Source organism: Pelodiscus sinensis, chromosome 3 (genome assembly GCF_052426305.1).
Source record: "Pelodiscus sinensis isolate ZL-2025 chromosome 3, ASM5242630v1, whole genome shotgun sequence".
Lineage (NCBI taxonomy): Eukaryota > Metazoa > Chordata > Testudines > Trionychidae > Pelodiscus > Pelodiscus sinensis.
The window spans coordinates 169,342,611-169,361,138 of record NC_143054.1 but is presented as its reverse complement, the minus strand read 5'-3'; the positions used below and the strand labels follow the sequence as shown (position 1 = coordinate 169,361,138).

The 18,528-nt window shown below is 44.2% G+C and overlaps 1 protein-coding gene across 4 annotated transcripts in view; it reads left to right on the top strand.

Annotated features, from left to right (window-relative positions):
- Positions 1 to 18,528, top strand: part of PLEKHH2 (pleckstrin homology, MyTH4 and FERM domain containing H2) — a 123,999-nt gene that overhangs the window by 75,923 nt on the left and 29,548 nt on the right. For all 4 annotated transcript variants that reach the window (XM_075925428.2, XM_025179012.3, XM_025179013.3 and 1 more), the window contains exons 16-19: positions 822 to 902; positions 6,067 to 6,246; positions 9,986 to 10,094; positions 14,119 to 14,231. In XM_075925428.2, the coding sequence (XP_075781543.2) occupies positions 822 to 902; positions 6,067 to 6,246; positions 9,986 to 10,094; positions 14,119 to 14,231 (483 nt within the window). The remainder of the gene's footprint in view (positions 1 to 821; positions 903 to 6,066; positions 6,247 to 9,985; positions 10,095 to 14,118; positions 14,232 to 18,528) is intronic.

The following is an 18,528-nucleotide window of genomic DNA, read 5'->3' as shown; positions in this document are numbered from 1 at the left end:
TGATCTGCTGAGTTTTTATTTCTTCAGAGGAATCATGTTAGTCAAAGTTAGCATGAGAAAGATTCTGATTTGACCATTAGATAACAGACCAAGGAGTCAAGAACTCTCAGCTTCTGCTCCTGACCTATTGCGAGACATAACCTCTTTATACCTTTGCTTTTATTTCTCTGGGAAGTAGGCATGTTAATACTTGCCTTCCTCATATGTTTTTGATATTCAGTTTTCATTAAGTGTTTGGAAATTCTTGCGTGTAAAGCACTAACCCCCAGGGGGTTTCTCTCATCCCAACCCCCCCCATGGGGGGGAGGGATAGGTCAGTGGTTTGAGCATTGGCCTGCTAAACCCAGGGTTGTGAGTTCAATCCTTGTGGAGGCCATTTAGGGATTTGGGGCAAAAATTCATCAGGGATGGTACTTGGTCCTGCTGTGAAGGCAGGGGACTGGACTTGATGACCTTGCAAGGTCCCTTCCAGTTCTAGGAGATAGGCAATCTCCATTAATTTTTTTTTATATCACTACAGTATTTTAATTAGCTGTAGTAGTTTGTGTGTCCCATTCAGTTTTCATTTCTTTAGCTTTTTCTATCTAAAGCGTGATCCAAACCCAAATAGAAAAACTACAACTGATTTGAATGGTCTTTAATTGTAATACCTATAATACAGAAAGTCACACAATTTCAAATTTGTATATTTATATTAATGTTTTACATTAAATCCTTATTCCAGCCATCAGAATTCTGAGAGGTTGAAATATATATCTAAGCTTCGCTGGCTGGGCCCGTGTCACAATAATAATTTGTACCTAACTGTACTGTAATTTCAGGTGAAACATGGATACTCCAAAAGAGTGTGGTGTACTCTGGTTGGAAAAACTCTTTACTATTTCCGTAGTCAAGAAGATAAGGTATGTCTTTCTAGTTGTTAAAATAATATGATTTGTTGCCTCAGGACTCTCAGATGAATGAAAGACAGATACTGGGGTTGATTTTTAATGGAGAAGCTGCAGCTTTATTAATCAACAACAAATATGAGTTGTATATACCTAACTATCTCATTCCAGACATTTAACTGAACGTAGTACAGGGTTACAAGTTCCTACTATGTAACAACTAACTGAGGGTAGACGCTTCAGCCTGAATCCCTAGACTGAGCTCAGTTCTAAGTCCTCTCCTCTCCCCCTTCTCCCAAGGGAGGTGCTGAATACTAAAGTGTGGTACTTTGATCTACAAAGACTTCAGGTATCCCATTTTCCTTATAGGTCCTCCAATACAAATCCTCAGTCTCATTGATCTCTGGAGCTAGCCTTTTTAGCCTTTATCTGCTCTGAACTTCAGCTACATGTTGCAACAAACTGAACCCTTCTATATAATCCTTCTATATACAGACATCCAGCTCCTCTTCTTTACCCCACTATGCCTTCACAATGCTAAAAAGAAAGTGAGAAAACCACTGGTCCACAGCCAGTTTGGTCAAATGGACAAAAATCCTTCCTGATTCCAAAATGCAGTGGGTTTGACTATTTTGGGGGAGCACCGTTCACCATCTGCAAATAGAGGGCAGGGTAGCTGAAGAGGCAAAGGACTCAGGATGTTGCCCCCAGACAGCCCATGAGATGCAAGAATCCAAGGAACAGGAGAGGCTCCTGCATCTATGGCCACATGTTTTATTCTGTTCCCCCAGTTCTGAAAGTGATGCGGCCATTTTCCTGGTTCAACCACTATAACAACGCATCATCTGCTGAGATGGAGAACATATCAGCCCCCCTCTCCCTTCTAGGGTAGTACATTCTCCCTCCTGTCTGAGCAAACATCTCTATTGCTGAGATGAAGGATGGGGATTGTAGTGTTATCTGAGCAGTCTTATTGTTAACCCCTGGGTTTTAGAATATTTTATTTTACTCAATGAAAACCTAATTATAATTAAATTCAGTAGCCAACTGACTATCTATTGATATTAAAATACAGGCAGTCCCCGACTTACGCGGATCCGACTTATGTCGGATCCGCACTTACGAACGGGGCTTTCTCGCTCCGGACGTCGAGGTAGCGAATTGCTATCTGCGAGCTCCGGGGCGAGAGAGCCCCGTTCGTAAGCTGCTCTGGTGCCCCTGGTCTGCTGGAGACCGTCTCCAGCAGACCAGGGGCACCGGGCGGGTTCCCGCGCTTCTGAGGCTTTGCCAGAGCAAAGCCTCAGAAGCGCGGGAACCCGCCGCTGCTGCCGCTTCAGTCCCGGTGCCTGTGGTCCCCAGCCCGGTGCCTGGACCGTCCCCAGCAGACCACAGGCACCCGGACTGAAGCGGCAGCAGCGGCGGGCTCCCGCGCTTCTGAGGCTTTGCTCTGGCAAAGCCTCAGAAGCGCGGGAACCCGCCCGGTGCCCCTGGTCTGCTGGAGCAAAGCCAGAGCAAAGCCTCAGAGGCGCGGCGCCCCGCTGCCGCTGCGGCTTTGCTCCCGGTGTCCCTGGTCTGCTGGGGGGGGGCGCGGCTAGTGTGCCCCCCCCCCAGCAGACCAGGCTTTTGTTTTGGACCCTGGAGCAGAGCAGCTGGGGCGCTGCCGATTGGTCCTGCAGCGCCGCTCTGGGCACTACTGGACCAACCCGGCAGCACCCCAGCTGCTCTGCCCCAGGTCCTGATTCAGCCGCTGCTGGTCAGTTTCAGCAGCGGCTGAATCAGGACGCCTGGGGCAGAGCAGCTGGGGTTCTGCTGGGTTGGTCCAGTAGCGCCGAGGAGCGGTGCTACTGGAGCAACCCAGCAGCACCCCAGCTGCTCTGCCCCAGGCGTCCCCAAGTCAGCCGCTGCTGAAACTGACCAGCGCTGACTACAGGAAGCCCGAGGCAGAGTTGCTCTGCCCCAGGCTTCCTGGAATCAGCGCTGATCAGTTTCAGCAGCAGCTGACTTGGGGAAGCTTGGGGTTCTTAAGTTCTTAATCTGTATGTAAGTCAGAACTGGCGGTCAGTTTCAGCAGCGGCTGAATCTGGACGCCAGTTCCGACTTACATACAGATTCAACTTAAGAACATACCTACAGTCCCTATCTTGTACGTAACCCGGGGACTGCCTGTAGTAATAGAAGCAGCACAGAGAAGCTCCATTGTTACTTCCAATGTATGTATACTTTAATCTCCTAAATATCATGTAACTATGTCGAGCTCAATAGTGATTTCACTGGGCTTTAGATCCTGTGTCTTGTTTCTTTCATCATCCTTTCCTTTTTCTTCCCCCTGTTGTGGCCTCCTCCTGTTTGCTCTTAATTTAGGGCCAGATTCTAGCAACACTGAAGCATATAAGTAACTTTGCAATGCAAGTAATGTCACTAAAGGCAATTGGAAAATTTAAACTGGTAAAATAGTGCTTATTTATAGTATCATACATAGTAACACGGGGCTACTCAACACGTGGCCCGGGGGCCACACGCGGCCCATGGCCCGTTTGTTTGTGGCCTGCGGTGCAGTTTGGGTTCATGCGGAGCTGAAGACATGGCCTGCGGGTGGGATCCTTTGAACATGGTGTCCACTGGGAACGCATTCCACAGGCGTCTCCCAGGAGGGGTGAGCATTTAAAGATGCAAGTGGACAGACTGGCTGGAACAGATGGGTACAGGGTGTTGGCATTTCTAGCCCCCAGGAAGGAGTTGCTGGGAACACCAGGACATTGTGGGAAGTGCTTTGTATTCATGCCCATCATTGTGAAATAAGCTATTTGCATATATTTTCATATATGCAACTACACTTAAGTTGTGGCCCTTGGCATGTGTTGAGAGTATCATTGTGGCACCCGGGGCTTCCAAAGTTGAGTAGCTCTGTTGTAACAAGTAGTATTAAGCCACATTTCCAGATTTTTGTTTAGTTAATGCTAGACTTCAAAAGTATAATACTAATTCCGAAATATTCCAAAATCCAGTAACACTTTCATTTCAGATGAACTTGTATCTCATTTTACAGAGAAGCTGCTAAGAAAAGTATGCTTACATTTTCAATGTAAATATTGACTGAGATTTGATGACAAATTAGTTTTAACTTGGTTTTCACTTCAAATAAAATAGGAAATCTAAATGTTTAAAGTACAAGAAATTTCAAGTTCTTATTTTTGAAAATTATTCCTTGTGAACAGGCCTTTTTGAACTATCTAGGCAGTTAGCTGTCTCATCATAAATAGTTGTTTGACATTTGGAAAAGTTTTATTGCAGTTTTTTAAATCAAAATGGACAACTATTTTATTATATGGTAATGTGGAGCAAGTGCCACTATTACCAGCAGAATGTGCTTTTAAAATACTTATATGTGCAAAGTTTTAAAAAACTGATTTATTTTTCAATATTGGAGGAGTTAACTGAAAGCTTACGTTTATATTACAATGGATGTGTGTATAAATATAAAGAGCCTATGAGGCATCCAGAAATGTAAATTGCTGCATATGTTATGCTTTAACAGAGTCCCTTTGGTAAAAGGATTCAGAATATCATTATTTTGAAAACCTGGTGCCAAACAACGGAGAAGGATTATACTAACTGAAATAATCTGTCAACACAGCTTTGTGAAACCTAAATTAGTATCCTGTGCTTTAATAAAAATACTATTTAGCACAGGTACTTCATAGCAGAGTTTTCTTAGACCTGAGGTAGCATCTCTGGACCTTAGGATTTAGCAGCCTCTTTCTCAGAATTTGGCTTGGTCGTAAAGCAGGAAATAAAGAAGCACAACCAGAAAGGCAAGCCTCCATGTGTATCTTTCACCCATGTCCATTTTGGTTATGGAAGAAGAACCAAAAAATCTGTATCCTTCACAAACCTTGTAAGAGTGTTAAAACACTCATTTCCAATCAATATCCAAGGATGTAATTCTTGATGCAACCAAACTTGGCAGCTACTTCCTGGTATATAATCTCCAATTTCTTGTTGTCTCTTGTGATATTTAAAAAACATTCCCACCTAATCATGTGCCATAGATATGGTGCTGATTGCTTTAGTGCACAGCCTGCTCTTGGTTATAGACAGACAAACAGCCCTTTTATTTTTGCTGGATCTCTCCACAGCATTGAACACCAAAGACCATGAAATTGTGCCTGGCTTATCTCAGATTCTTAGCAGGTCTATGTGGCAGCACAGTGAAATAGTTCCTTTCAGACTGAGCTCAGAGTGATGAGGAAAATGTTCTTTAGACACCAGATCCCTAATTTGTGAAAGTTCCTCAAGGCACTTTTCCCTCACCCTTCATATTCAATATATTTGGCCATAGTCATATATGCATTTATAACCTTCAGACTTAAATACTACAATCCACTATACCTAAGAACGAAACCAGAGACACTGAAAAAATCCAGTGGTAGCAATAGTGGTAGCCATCAAATACTAGATTAAAGCTATGTCTACACTACAGGTTATGTTGACTGAATTTATGTTCCTTAGGGCTATGAATAAACCACCCTCCAAGTGACATAAATTACAGCAACATAAGCACCTGTGTGGAAAGCACTATGTTGGTGGGAGAGCTTGTGCTGTTTGTGGAGGTGGTTTTATTATGCTGACAAGACAGAGCTTTGCTATTGACATAGAGCATCTTCACCAGATGTGCTGCATTGGTGCAGATGTATCAGTGCAACTTAGTCACTGCAGCATGCTACATACAGACATACCCAAAAGTTAAATTCAAGGTCCTGGTCTTGAGCTTGAAAATCCTCAAATGGATTGGGCCTGGGATATTTCCAGTGTTGCATCTTCTCCCACAATTAAGACCTATTACATCAGATAAGGGCAGCAATCAAGAACAATATAGCCTGTAGGAGAAAGAAGCAGAGTTGGGAATAGAACTGAAACTATCTGACTCCTAGGACTGTGCTTTTATAAGACCACATTTCCTCTCCTGGGGGATTGTAAACTGGGAAGATGGCTTACCCTACAATTCTTAGATGATAACATTAAATAGATGATAATTATATGGACTTTCCCAATTTCAAATGTTCAAAGCGTGTTGACGCTAGTTTATCAGTTTCTCTTCATTTGTAAATCAAGAACTGTAAAACTGATGTTTTCCAAGATGTATATTAGCTCCCTGATTATTGCTTATCTTTACTTTTAGTTTCCTCTTGGTCAAATCATGCTTTGGGAAGCTAAAGTTGAAGAAGTTGACAGGTCATGTGATTCAGATGAAGATTACGAGGCCAGTGGTCGCAGTCTATTATCAACACATTATACCATTGTTATCCATCCTAAAGAGCAAGGACCTACCTATCTTCTTATAGGATCCAAACATGAGAAGGTAGTAAATATACCCAGTCTCTTAAGTTTCAATAAGACAACTATGATTATGGTATTGTGATACGAACATTTTCTACAGCGAGTAAGATATGGATAGTCAGAGACAATTGGCATCTCACACAGGGTGAGCAATAATTTTTTGTTGGGGGGAGGGGGGATACCACACCAGGATCTTGGTTAGTGGTCAAAGGCCACACTTTTCTATAGAAGGGCTGTGGAGTCTGGGATGGAGGTTGGGTGGAGATTGGAGCTCAGGGTAGGTGACACGGGTGCAGGAGAGGGCGTGGGGTCTGAGAGGGAGTTTGGGTAAAGGAGTGGACTGTGATCCAGGACAGGAGATTGGGGTGAAGGGTCTGGTAGGGGTTATGAGTGTCAGAGGCAGGCTCTGGCCGGGAGGTGCAGCCCTAGCCAGTAACGTTCTCAGGCAGGCTTCCCCTCAGCAGCCCCAGACCACTGTCTGGCTGTGCATGGCTCTCTGTGCTGCAGGGAAGAGGAAGGGAGGGAAGGCTTCATACCCTACCCCCACCCCCACCCCCAGCAAAACCTCTCAGCTCCTATTTATCAGAAACTGGCCAATGGGAGCTGAGAAATTATGCTCCACTGCCCCCGCTCCAGCAAAATCTCTCAGCTCCCATTGGCCGATTTCTGGCCAATAGGAACTGAGAGATTTTGCTGGGGGTAAGAGCAGCATGCTGAAGCCTTTCCCTTCCTCCCTTCTCCTTGCAGCATAGAGAGGAACTCAGAGCCGCTAGATGCTTTGATTGGCACTGCTCCCTCCTGCAGGGGCAGGCATGGGCCAGATCGAAAGGCTTGGTGGACCAAATCCTGCCTGCAGGCTGGATCTTGCCCACCCCAATCTAGCAGGTCACCTAATGTAACAGACAAGGGGTCACGACTTTACAAATACTAATCAGGGTTTGAGTAATCACTATACAGGCAGTCCCCGGGTTACATACAAGATAGGGACTGCAGGTTTGTTCTTAAGTTGAATTTGTACGTAAGTCGGAACTGGTGTCCAGATTCAGCCGCTGCTGAAACTGACCAGCGGCTGACTACAGGAAGCCCGAGGCAGACTTTCTCTGCCCCGGGCTTCCTGGAATCAGCCGCTGATCAGTTTCAACAGCGGCTGAATCTGGATGCCTGGAACAGAGCAGCTGGGTCGCTCCTGGGTAGGTCCCCGCAGCGCCGGACCTCGGCGCTGCAGGGACCAACCCGGCAGCACCCCAGCTGCTCTACCCCAGGTGTCCCCAAGTCAGCTTCTGCTGAAACTGATCAGCGGCTGATTCCAGGAAGCCCGGGGCAGAGAAAGTCTGCCTCGGGCTTCCTGTAGTCAGCCGCTGGTCAGTTTCAGCAGCGGCTGAATCAGCAGACCAGGGAGACGCGGAGCAAAGCGTAACTCGGGGACTGCCTGTAGTTAACTGACCCCATTTAAAGTATCTGGAAAATATCAGTAGATTTTCCTGTGGGTACTCTTTTCCAGTTTACTGGCCAGTTCTGCAGTAATAGTAACAAGGTTACACTAAAGAGAAGATTAAGGGGAATAATCTGAGAGAAATTATTTCAGAACATTATAAAACAAAAGTTTGAAGAATTTTGTAGACCTTGTTTGAATTGTGATCTTATTTCCTAGGTTGGGAGGACAATAAGTAATAGAAAGGCATCATATTAGCCTGTTAGAGAGAAGAGGAGGGAATACCTTGCATCTCTCAGGCTATGTCTACACTACAATGATCTATCGGAAAAAGGTACGCAAATTGCGCTCCACAACTTGCATACCTTTTTCTGATAGTTTTTTTGGAAGAGTCTACACTGGGTCAAATTTTGGAAAAGGCTTCTCTTTCAGAAGACCCCTTCTTCCTCGTTGGAGGAGGAAGACAGGGCTTCAGAAAGAGCGTGTCTGCTCTTCCACAAAAAGAAGTGGAAGAGTAGATGCATTCCCTGGATCCGGTATCCCAGAAAACCTCTGTGGTGTAGACATAGTCTCTGTGGGTATGTTTATACTAGCCCCCTAGTTCGAACTAGGGAGGCTAATGTAGGCATTCGAAGTTGCAAATGAAGCCCAGGATTTAAATATCCATGAGGAGTAACAGTTAATTCGAACTAAGGACTTAGTTCGAATTACCATTTCACTGCCGCGTGTAGCTGCGGGCAGTTACTTCGGACTAGTGGAATTTAAAAATGGCGACCGGACAGGAACATGCAAATAAAGCCCGGGATATTTAAAGCCCGAGATTCATTTGCAACTTTGAATGCCTACATTAGCCTCCCTAGTTCGAACTAGGGGGCTAGTGTAGACATACTCTATGATCTCTAGCTCCATTCTGCTCTCTTAGGCTAAAATGAATGGTGATTGTAATATAAGACTTTGATTTGTGATAGGAAAGTAAAAGAAGGGGAAATCCTGGGGCCTTCACAGGAAAGTATAGCACTTGATGTGGGAGGGAAGAAGCTTTCTTATAAGATGAATCAGTGATTCAGTGAGTTAGCACACTGCAATTCAGCTTTCAGGCACTTACATTCCACCATAGGTACATTAAGTATGTACCTCTTCCTAGTCTCTATTGGACATCCATCACATCTGGCTTAAATATACTTTCCATTTGAAAGATACCTATGTAGACTAGAAAGCTTGCTGCAAGTCAGGATTAAGATGTTTTTGGTTGTACTTTCTGGAGACCCTATCTGCATGAAGCCAATGTTTACGATTGCCAAATTCAATGAAGATTGATATTTTTGAAGTTCTTTGTTTTGGAACATTTCCATAAAAGAATTTAATATTTTTACCTTTTGAAAATTTAATGTTGATAAATGTAAAGTAATGCACACTGGAAAAAATAATCCCAACTATATGTACAATATGATGGGGCCTATTTTGGCTACAACTGCTCAAGAGACAGATCTTGGAGTCATTGTGGATAGTTTTCGGAAAACATCCACTCAGTGTGCAGCATCAATCAAAAATGCAAATAGGATGTTAGGAGTCATTAAAAAAGGGATAGAGAATAAGACAGAAAATATCTTATTGCCTCTATATAAAACCATAGTACGCCCACATCTTGAATACTGCATACAGATGCGGTCGCGTCATCTCAAAAAACATATATTTGCATTGGAAAAGGTTCAGAAAAGGGCAACAAAAATGATTAGGGGTTTGAAACAGGTCCCATATGAAGAGAGATTAAAAAGACTTGGACTTTTCACCTTAGAAAAGAGAAGACTAAGGGGGGGGGGATATGATAGAGGTCTATAAAATTATTACGGGTATGGAAAAAGTGAATAAGGAAAAGTTATTTACTTATTCCCACAATATAAGAATAAGAGGTCACCAAATGAAATTAATAGGCAGCAAGTTTAAAACAAACAAAAGGAAGTTTTTCTTCACTCAGCACACAGTCAACATGTGAAACTCCTTGCCAGAGGATGTGGTGAAGGCTAGAATTTTAACAGGGTTCAAAAACGAACTAGATAGCCATAGATGGACCTAACCTCCATTAATCTATTAGCCAGGATGGGTAGGCATGGTATCCCTAGCCTCTGTTTCTCTGGAGGTGGGTGACAGAGGAGGGATCACGTGAGATTTACCTATTGTGATCCTTCCCTCTGGAGCATCTAGTATTGGCCACTGTCGGCAGATAGGATACTGGGCTAGATTGACCTTTGCTCTGACCCAGTATGGCTGTTCTTATGTTCTTAAATCTTCTTAAAATGATGACTAGGCTTTCTTTTTTTTTGTCTTGTAGGACACTTGGCTTTATCACCTGACTGTGGCTGCTGGGAGCACCAATGTAAATGTTGGATCCGAATTTGAACAGCTTGTTTGCAAACTGCTAAATGTGGAAGGAGAGCATAGTAAGTTTATTTTTGGTTCTCACAGTCTTAATACTTATCTGATCAACTGTAATCAGAGCATATTTGTCCCAAATTTGTCACTCTTTTTGTACATGTCAAAAGTGTAGTAATACTTGGAGGCATATCTTCCAGTGCTTGTGTTTTGATAGTAATTTTGTTAATTCAGAACAAGAATTAAATGTGTTTTTTCATGAACAGTAAATGTTTAGTCATTAGATTTCATTAGATATTAAAAGGCATTCAAAACATTTCATTCAAGGATAAGCAAAAGCTACCAGGTAGACTTTTTTGGCCTTTTGTCTTCTGTTGTTAATATGAATTAACCATAAAAGTGGCCAAGAGCCTTTAGAACTTTCCATCCATTTTAATATACTTAAGTTTTGACATTTGTATAATGTGCCACGGATGGTGTTATATTTACTGGTTCTGAGTTAGGGCACTGCTATCTAAGTGCCTAGTAGAAGCGGTTTGACTGCCTGGGCTGCTGCTATCCTGTGCTACCTGGAGGGTCAAAGGACACCAAATCTTTCAGAAATCTCTTGAGCCAGTAAGAAGTGCTACTTGTTTGTGTACAGAAGGGTCTAAACACAAAGCCTTGGAAATGCAAACCAGGGATATAATTCTATAGATTTGTGGTGTCCAACTAGTTCTGAAGCAGTAGCCTCTATAGTGGCTACCTGTATAGTGATCTAGCCACACTCAATTGGCCAGCTATCCACATTCACCCTGCCAGATAGCCACATGTGGCTAATGGCTAGAGTGTTGGACACCATAGCTATAGATCATTTAGTACCAGCACCCTTTCTCTTACATTTTTTTTCCTTGCCTTTCTACAGTGTTGGTGATGATAAGAGGGCAGTGTGTGGGGAAAGCAAATACCTCCCCAGAAGTCAGTAGGTGTATGTATGGCACGTTTTCAAGCCAATGTGTATAACCGAAGGTGGAACCACCAATGACTTCCCCTCAGCATGCACTCCACCAGAGCTCAAAACCTGGCACCTCTACTGCCAGTTACAATTACAGAACATCACATAAACACTCACTGAAGTCATTAAAGTTTTGACACAGACAATAGGATGATCATTTTGCTAAACAAACATGCAGCATGCGCAACCTTGTATTCACAGAAATACTATTTCAGCACTCGAACATCATAGCATCGGTACCCATTCCAGGCTCATGCTGCTTGTCGGCTTTATCTCACCTTCCTTTATGAGACTTACAATGAAAGTGAGGCTCTTCTGAGGCTTTGTGTAGGGAGCAAATGAAGCATGGCAGACCTGGATTCTGTATCTGGTTCTGCCACTGTCCTGCTGTGCGACCTTGAACAAAGTCATTTCCCCTCCCTCTCGGTGCTGTTGTGTCTCCCATTTCTAACAGGGCAATAAAGACACTGACATCCTTTGCAAAGTGATTTAATATCTGCAGATTGGAAGGGCCATGCAAGGGGCAGGTGTTATTAAACAAAGGACCATTGAATCACTTTCTTTCTGGCCAACAAGCAAGCACTTTGATTACTCAAGAGAGAAACTTCACCTTGCCAAAATAAACCCACTTCTGCACTAACCTGGGGTAGACATAGAATGTGGAGAAAAGGCCATTTGCCCCCACACAGTGCTGCTGCAGCAGGATCAGGCATGAGATTTTTTTAATATTATTTACAGGTCTTGGTGAATGTGGTTATTCACTGAGAGATCATTATCAACTATATATTCTTCGTGTGGTCTTTGACAGTTTAAACCGATAGGCTCTTTTAGAAAGTAGAGAAATACATCATTAATAAACTGATATTGTCTTATCATGCAAAAGGAGAATGTGGGTGCAGCCCTTACGGCAAGCAACAAAGAAAGTGGCGATGTTCTGCCTGAGTCCTCAACAGTATATCAGCACTCTTCTCTTGTCCATAGCATGTCACAGTAGCATAGCTTGCTATAGCTTCTCATCCATCCCTAGAATATCCTTACTGTGAGTCTCTTGAGTTCTTGTCCCCTACTAGTCCAGTAAGTCAAATCACATTCCGTAGTGGGCTAGATTCTGATGTTCAAAACTATATTGGCAGTTGGTTTCGTTGAGCTTCTTGAGCCAGAAAACGACTGCTGAAACTTTTCTGGACAGACCACATGGTACAGACTTTTCTAGCATAAAATAACTTTATATAGGAACTAGGGATGTGATAGTATACACATGTATATGGTTAACTGATGAACCTGGATTCATCCATTAACCTTCATGGTTACACGCAGCAGCTCTCTTCCCCCCCCCCCCCACTGCCTCTATTGGAGCTGCCTATCCCCCTGTGCTGCTGCCTCTGGTACAGAAGCAGAAGTGTGGGGGAGCAGGCGAGTGCTGGTATACGTGGGGAGTTGGCTTTTAAGTTGGCTCCCTGTGAGTACCAGCTCCCACCTGCCTCCCCCTGTGCTGCTGCCTCTGATAAAAGGTGCTTCCCCATACACTAGCTCCCGGAGAGCCACGCCTCTGCATGTAAACATATAACCACTGGATTTTTCATAAATATATGCATTGTAACATCCCTAATAGGAACTAATCATTGGGGTATGGAGCTTGGAAACAGTGAGCCAAGTAAACAGGAGTTGTACCAGACTTGCCTTGAATGTTCTGTTTTGATTAGACATACACACAGCAGAGCATATCATTTCAAACGGTCACCTCAAATTAAAGAGCTTTGAAGTGCAGATTGAACCTCTGTGCTCCAGTACTTTTTGGTCTGGCAAAATCTGTGGTCTGGCAGGACTATGGATGTTGCAAGACCAAAGAGCCCCAGGCACATAAGTTGCCAACAACTGGCACCCCACAAGGCCAGCGGTCTGGGGGCAGGAAGCCCGGCCAGTGGGCTGGTGGCTGGAGGCAGGGAGCTCCATCAGCCGGAGTGTGGAGCCCCATTGGCCAGAGCAGAGCCAGGAACAGGGAGCCCTACTGGCTTGGGATGCAGAACCCTGCTGCGGCTGGAGCAAGAACAGCTTGGAGAGAAGCCCCTCCATCTGGGGGCAGGGAGCCCTGCCAGCCGGGGGCATGAAGCCCTGCTGCAGCTGGAGTGAGGCCAGAGCAGTCCTGCCAGCTGGGAGCAGGGAGCCCTGCCGGCCGGAGCTGGGCCGGCGGCCTCGAGAAGAGCCTGGCTGGGGGCAGGTAGTCAGAGTGAGGCCAGTGGTCTGTAAGGGAACCCTACCAGAGGGTGGGGTCAGCAGAGCCGAGCAGGCATGCAGGGGGTAGTGCAGTGGCTGGGGCTGTGGCCAGGAGGGGAGCACTGGGAGAGCCCAAGACCTGACCTCCACTAGTCTGGTAAATTCCCTAGTGAGGGACCGTTCAGGTCTCGAGGGTGCTAAACCAGGGAGGTCCAACCTGTAGTTCAGTACTTGAATGGGAGACTTCTCAGAAAATATATATTTCTCCATATCATTCTCCATATCTGTCAAAATGTGAAAGCCATAAACATAGCTATCTGGGAAAATAAATAGGGAAAGCCTTTTAACTCAACTATAGCACTATGTGTTTGGACAGTCAGAATGGAAACAAAATACATATTTTGCTGAAAAAGTAGTGATTGTTATTCAATCATAAGGACAGATGAGTTTGTTTTCTTGCTGAGTCAATATCTATAAAGGTGTTAAGGGAGTCCTGTGCTGGAGAAAGCAGTGCTTTTTCAGGTGAGGTGCAGCACCTAGATTTAATGACATTTGCAAGTTATTAAAATACCAGGACTTTTATTTCTTCCAACATCTGTTCCAACATGGGTAATTTGGTTCTGTCTCATAAGTTGCCCTGAAATGTCAAATGAATGAGGTACTCTTCTTTTACTATTAAAAGTGTTCTTATGCATTTTTATGTGTTGCTATGATTTACCCCAGAAATGGCTGCACTTTATTGGTGGCCAAAATGATTTGTGTGCGTAAAGTCAATTACTAAGAATTTATAAAATATGTGGGGTTCTTTTTGGATGAAAGATGTTATGTAAAATCATTACCTTAAATGATTTCTTGTAAGAGGTGACCATGTGTTCTCTGTCCAGCCTCTCAAATTTGGAGACATCCTACTCTTTGTCACAGCAAAGAAGGAATTGCTTCACCTCTTACAACACTGCCATCAGAGGCCCTGCAAACTGAAGCAATTAAATTATTTAAGGTAAAATCCTGGTAAATGTTTGTATTTTCTTCTGAGAGAGAGAGAAACATTTTCTCACTAAAGGAGTCTATGTGTAGGAGTGTGGCTCACCAGCTAACACATCCCTGTGTGGCGTACCAGGCTCTCCACCACTGACAGCTGTAGTGTTCTGATTCTTTGCCCTCTCACCAGGTCATATATGGTCCCACCTCTGTGGCTGCAAACTCTTCAGGATAGTCCTGCAATCTACTGGAGACTTTAAAGATTAATCTTTAATTAAAGATTATGTTACGTGTTGAAACATCCAGGTGTTCATCCACCCAAAATTGGCAACCCTAGTCTCCCCTTCTTAGTGAGTCAAGAATCCAAAGAATAGTCCATTAATCTCATTTTCAGTCCAGCGCTAGAATCAGTAGTCCTTATCTCAGATATCAGGGGCTTCAACAGCCCTTACCTTTAGTAGCAGGTTTTTGTTCCATCTTCATCATTGGGCTAATAGCGAAACCTAGGTTCTCCCGCTGCACTAGATCTTAGGACCCTTTAATAAGTAGTCAAGGCCTGCCTACACAGTCCCATTGCTAGCTCTTACTTTGGATCTTTCCCACAGACTTTTCTCAGGCACATAGTGTATCAGCTTCTCTCTTTAAACTTTCTTCTACAGTATCATTGCAGAGCTTCTTAGCATTTTCTACTACACAGCTGATTCTGCTGCAGAAGAGTTTTTTTTTTCTGCTTTTCTGGCAGGACAGTGCCTGCTCCCGTCTAGCTATTTCATTAGAGTGGGGAATTCTGGGGAGGCTCACTTCTCTAGCTTTCCTTCACTACTGCTTTGGGCTGTTTTCAGGGAGACACTGTCAGTAATCCAACTCAATAGCCTTACTCCATGCAGGCTTCTCTCATTGAGTAATAGCCAACAATCTGTGCTCCTTCTTGGTCAGCCCCCAAGTGAGCTGGGTGCAGCCCTATTAACTCCTCCCTGCAGGGTTGACACCTACTTCGGGCATAGCAGGATGGAGTTTGAGTTCACAGACTCTCATCAACCCCTTCTGACCCAGTGTGCGGTTGGTACACTCCATCACAAGCTGAAAAGAAAAGTTATGTCTTTATCTTCAGAACAGATAATGCCTGGACAGTGGCATGGTTGAAAGAGCCGTTCAGTCTACAGACCTGTTAATTTTTGGCCTTCTGGGTTTGGTTCACTGTCCCATGTCATGGCACTTAGGCCACTTAGAGAGAGAGAGAGAGAGAGAATAAATTTTGTCTAAAGTCTTAGCTGCAAGCTACTTGAGCCTCTACCACTTGAGCTAAAAGCCGCATGCTAAGCTCCAGAGGTCCCAGGTTTGGTTCTGCCTATCAGCATTATATTAGTGCCAAGCATGATAATGGATCTTTGGATTGATACTAGGTTCAAATTCATGGGCTACGAAACATCCATGAGATAGAGAGCAGGTTGAAATTTTCTGAAATTTCTTTTTTCAAGTACATTTTAAATAAATAATTACCACTACAAAAAATAAAATAAATTGTATCTTTTATGATGGTTTTCAACCAGTTCTCTAGATGGAAATCATTATACAAATTCTGATGGGGAAACATGTAGCCCTTCCCCCAAAAAACTCCAAAACAAATAAACCCAAGATCATCATTTTTTAACATTTTTGTTCTAATTTTTGAAGTAACTTTAATAATATGGTAACGATTGTCATTCGTTATGGACCTTGACTGAATTCAAATTGCTGACTTAGGAGGGAAAGTTTTTATTGTCCTTTTTTGTTTATAAATTAAATATTATCAGTTTATTCATATACATATCTAAGCTGAACATATGTTATCCTTCTCAAATTTAGTGAACAAATGAAAAGTATATGTCTTTTTTAATAATAACTAGCTGGAGTTACCCAGTGTTGCTCAGGAAACTGGAGGAACAAAATGTAGAAAAACAGTAGTCCATTATTTTTTTTTGAATGGTAGAAAAGTTGCACTGATTTCTATAGGGATAAAAATATAGGTCCGGGTCATACCCGGGCGGGTTGAGCGCGGTGCGATCCCGGATGGAGGGGAGGTTACATGCGGGAGGGGCACCCCAGCTCACGCCCAGGGCTGCAGGTGCCGCAGTGGGCAAGGCGGGTACCCGAGCCGTTGTGTGCATGGGGGTCGGGGCACTGCGTGCCGGCACGGGGCTGAGGGGGGAAAGAGGGTCGCTTATGTAACCTCATGGGTGGGAGGGGGCAAGTCCCGTATGGCGCTGAGGGCCGCAGGTGGTGGGCATGGGACCTAGGGTGGACGGGATGGCCCCTGCAGCGCAGCGTGGCGGTTTACTTTTTTATTTTTACAGCTTGAGCTCGGGCCCAGTAGGGTCCAAAAGTACCTTAAAACCTTCTCCTGGATGAAAGGTTCTCCCATGCAAAGTTTGGTTGCGGTAGCTCTTATAGTGCCCAAGTTATTAGTGAACAAACATTCTCCTTTATATATTAGACTAGCTGAAGTTACCTGGCATTGCTCGGGGCGGGCGGTGGGGTCCTGCCGGGGGTGCCCCATGTGAGGAGCGAGCACAGGACCTAGGGTGGGTGAGGCGGCCCAGCTCACGTCCGGGGCTGCAGGTGCCGCAGAGGGCAATGACCCCACCACCCGCCCCAAAACGTTTGTCCTGCTACTTGCCGCACCAGTGGTCACGCCGGAGGCTCCCCTCTCCTGCGGGCCGTGGCGAGCTGGTGCTGGGCTCCCCGCCACATGACCAGGAAGCTGTGCTGGACCCCGGGCTGCTTCCAGCACCGCCGCCGCTGCCGCCTCCCCATTGGGCTCGCCCCACTGCGCCCACAACTGCCCCCTAGTGGCAGCCACGAGCTCCAGCCAGAGGGGAGGGAAGAGGGGGCTTCCCTGTCCTGGACACGTCTGCGCAGTGGAATGGCCTGGTAGAGGTGAGTGTGGCAGCTGCCGCTCGGAGCACTGCCCCTCCCCTCGCGCCTCCACCACCGGCCTTAGTTAGTGACTGTCGCCGCCGCTTCCCGCAGGAAGCTGCTTCTCCCCGCCCTGCTAAAAGTACCTTAAAACCTTCTCCTGGAGGAAAGGTTACCCCATGCAAAGTTTGGTTGTGGTAGCTCTTATAGTTCCCAAGATATTAGCGCACAAACATACAAATATTCTCCTTTATATATTAAATATAGTAAAATAAAATGTATTTGAAGACTATAGAATAAGATTCTTCAAAATATTTAGACCTAAAAAATTACACCATATTATTAAGAATAGTACAAAGATTATATAACAACTGCCTTTCTGCAAGGATGCAGCTCTGACAAGTGAATTCAGCTTGATTTAAAACTAATATATCAATCAAAAGAAAGGCATTTAAATTTGTTTTTAGTTTTCTGCTGCTAATTAAAATTAGTCAAATATATCTAATCATCTCCAGACAGAAGGAATCTAATCTGTTGATAGTTTGTGCTCTTTCTTTTGTGGTTATTAAAATAATTCCTTACAGATTAACGTTTGAAATGTGTAAGTGGATTTTGTGATCACAAAAGCAAGGGAAGGTGTGATGCATCTATTACAGCATTGCCATCCCTTTATGGACGCTCCTAGCTATTTCTGCAGTGGGATTTGGTTGAGCAGAGACTGCCAGTGGTGCAAAATGTTATCCTGGTTTTGTGATATGAACAAGTAGACTCACAATGAGACCATCAAACTCATGGGACTTGAGCCCAGATTTTAACTTAAGACTCACGACCTAAAGAACTATTGAACTGACTAGTTGTGCCACCCAATATCTCCCCCCTCTTTGTTTCCTCTCCCTTTCTCACATTGACAATTTTCCCAATGCAAAAAAAAAAAGTTCAAGAAACAAAAAAGCCCAGTGTTCTGGTCAATTTGTAGTTGATTGCATGAGGCCTTTAAAGTTTATTGATCTTGTTTCAGCAGCCTTGCTATGGCATGCAACACCGCAACATCTCACAGGACTGACCAGCCATGATCATATTTATGATCATGTTATGTCCACCTTTTGTTTTTGTACTGACTGACTTTACAATAGTAGATGATTGATTCTCAGCTGGCCCTCTTGGATTTCAAAGTTCTAAAAAAATGTATATAAGTCCACTCCTGGCTGTATTTAGAACCTTTTGAAAACTGACATCACCTCATCATGTCTCAGTAGGTGATTGTGGTTTTGCTGTTACAGCTTCCAGTGAGTAGAATTCAGACCCTGCAGAAACCTGCCTCATTTTATTTCTCCCCAGATTTAAAAAAGTATTTGAAAGTAGACTGTTGAGATATTTTTATCTTAAATCTGGCTGTGTAGAGAACCACGCTCCTTATTCTT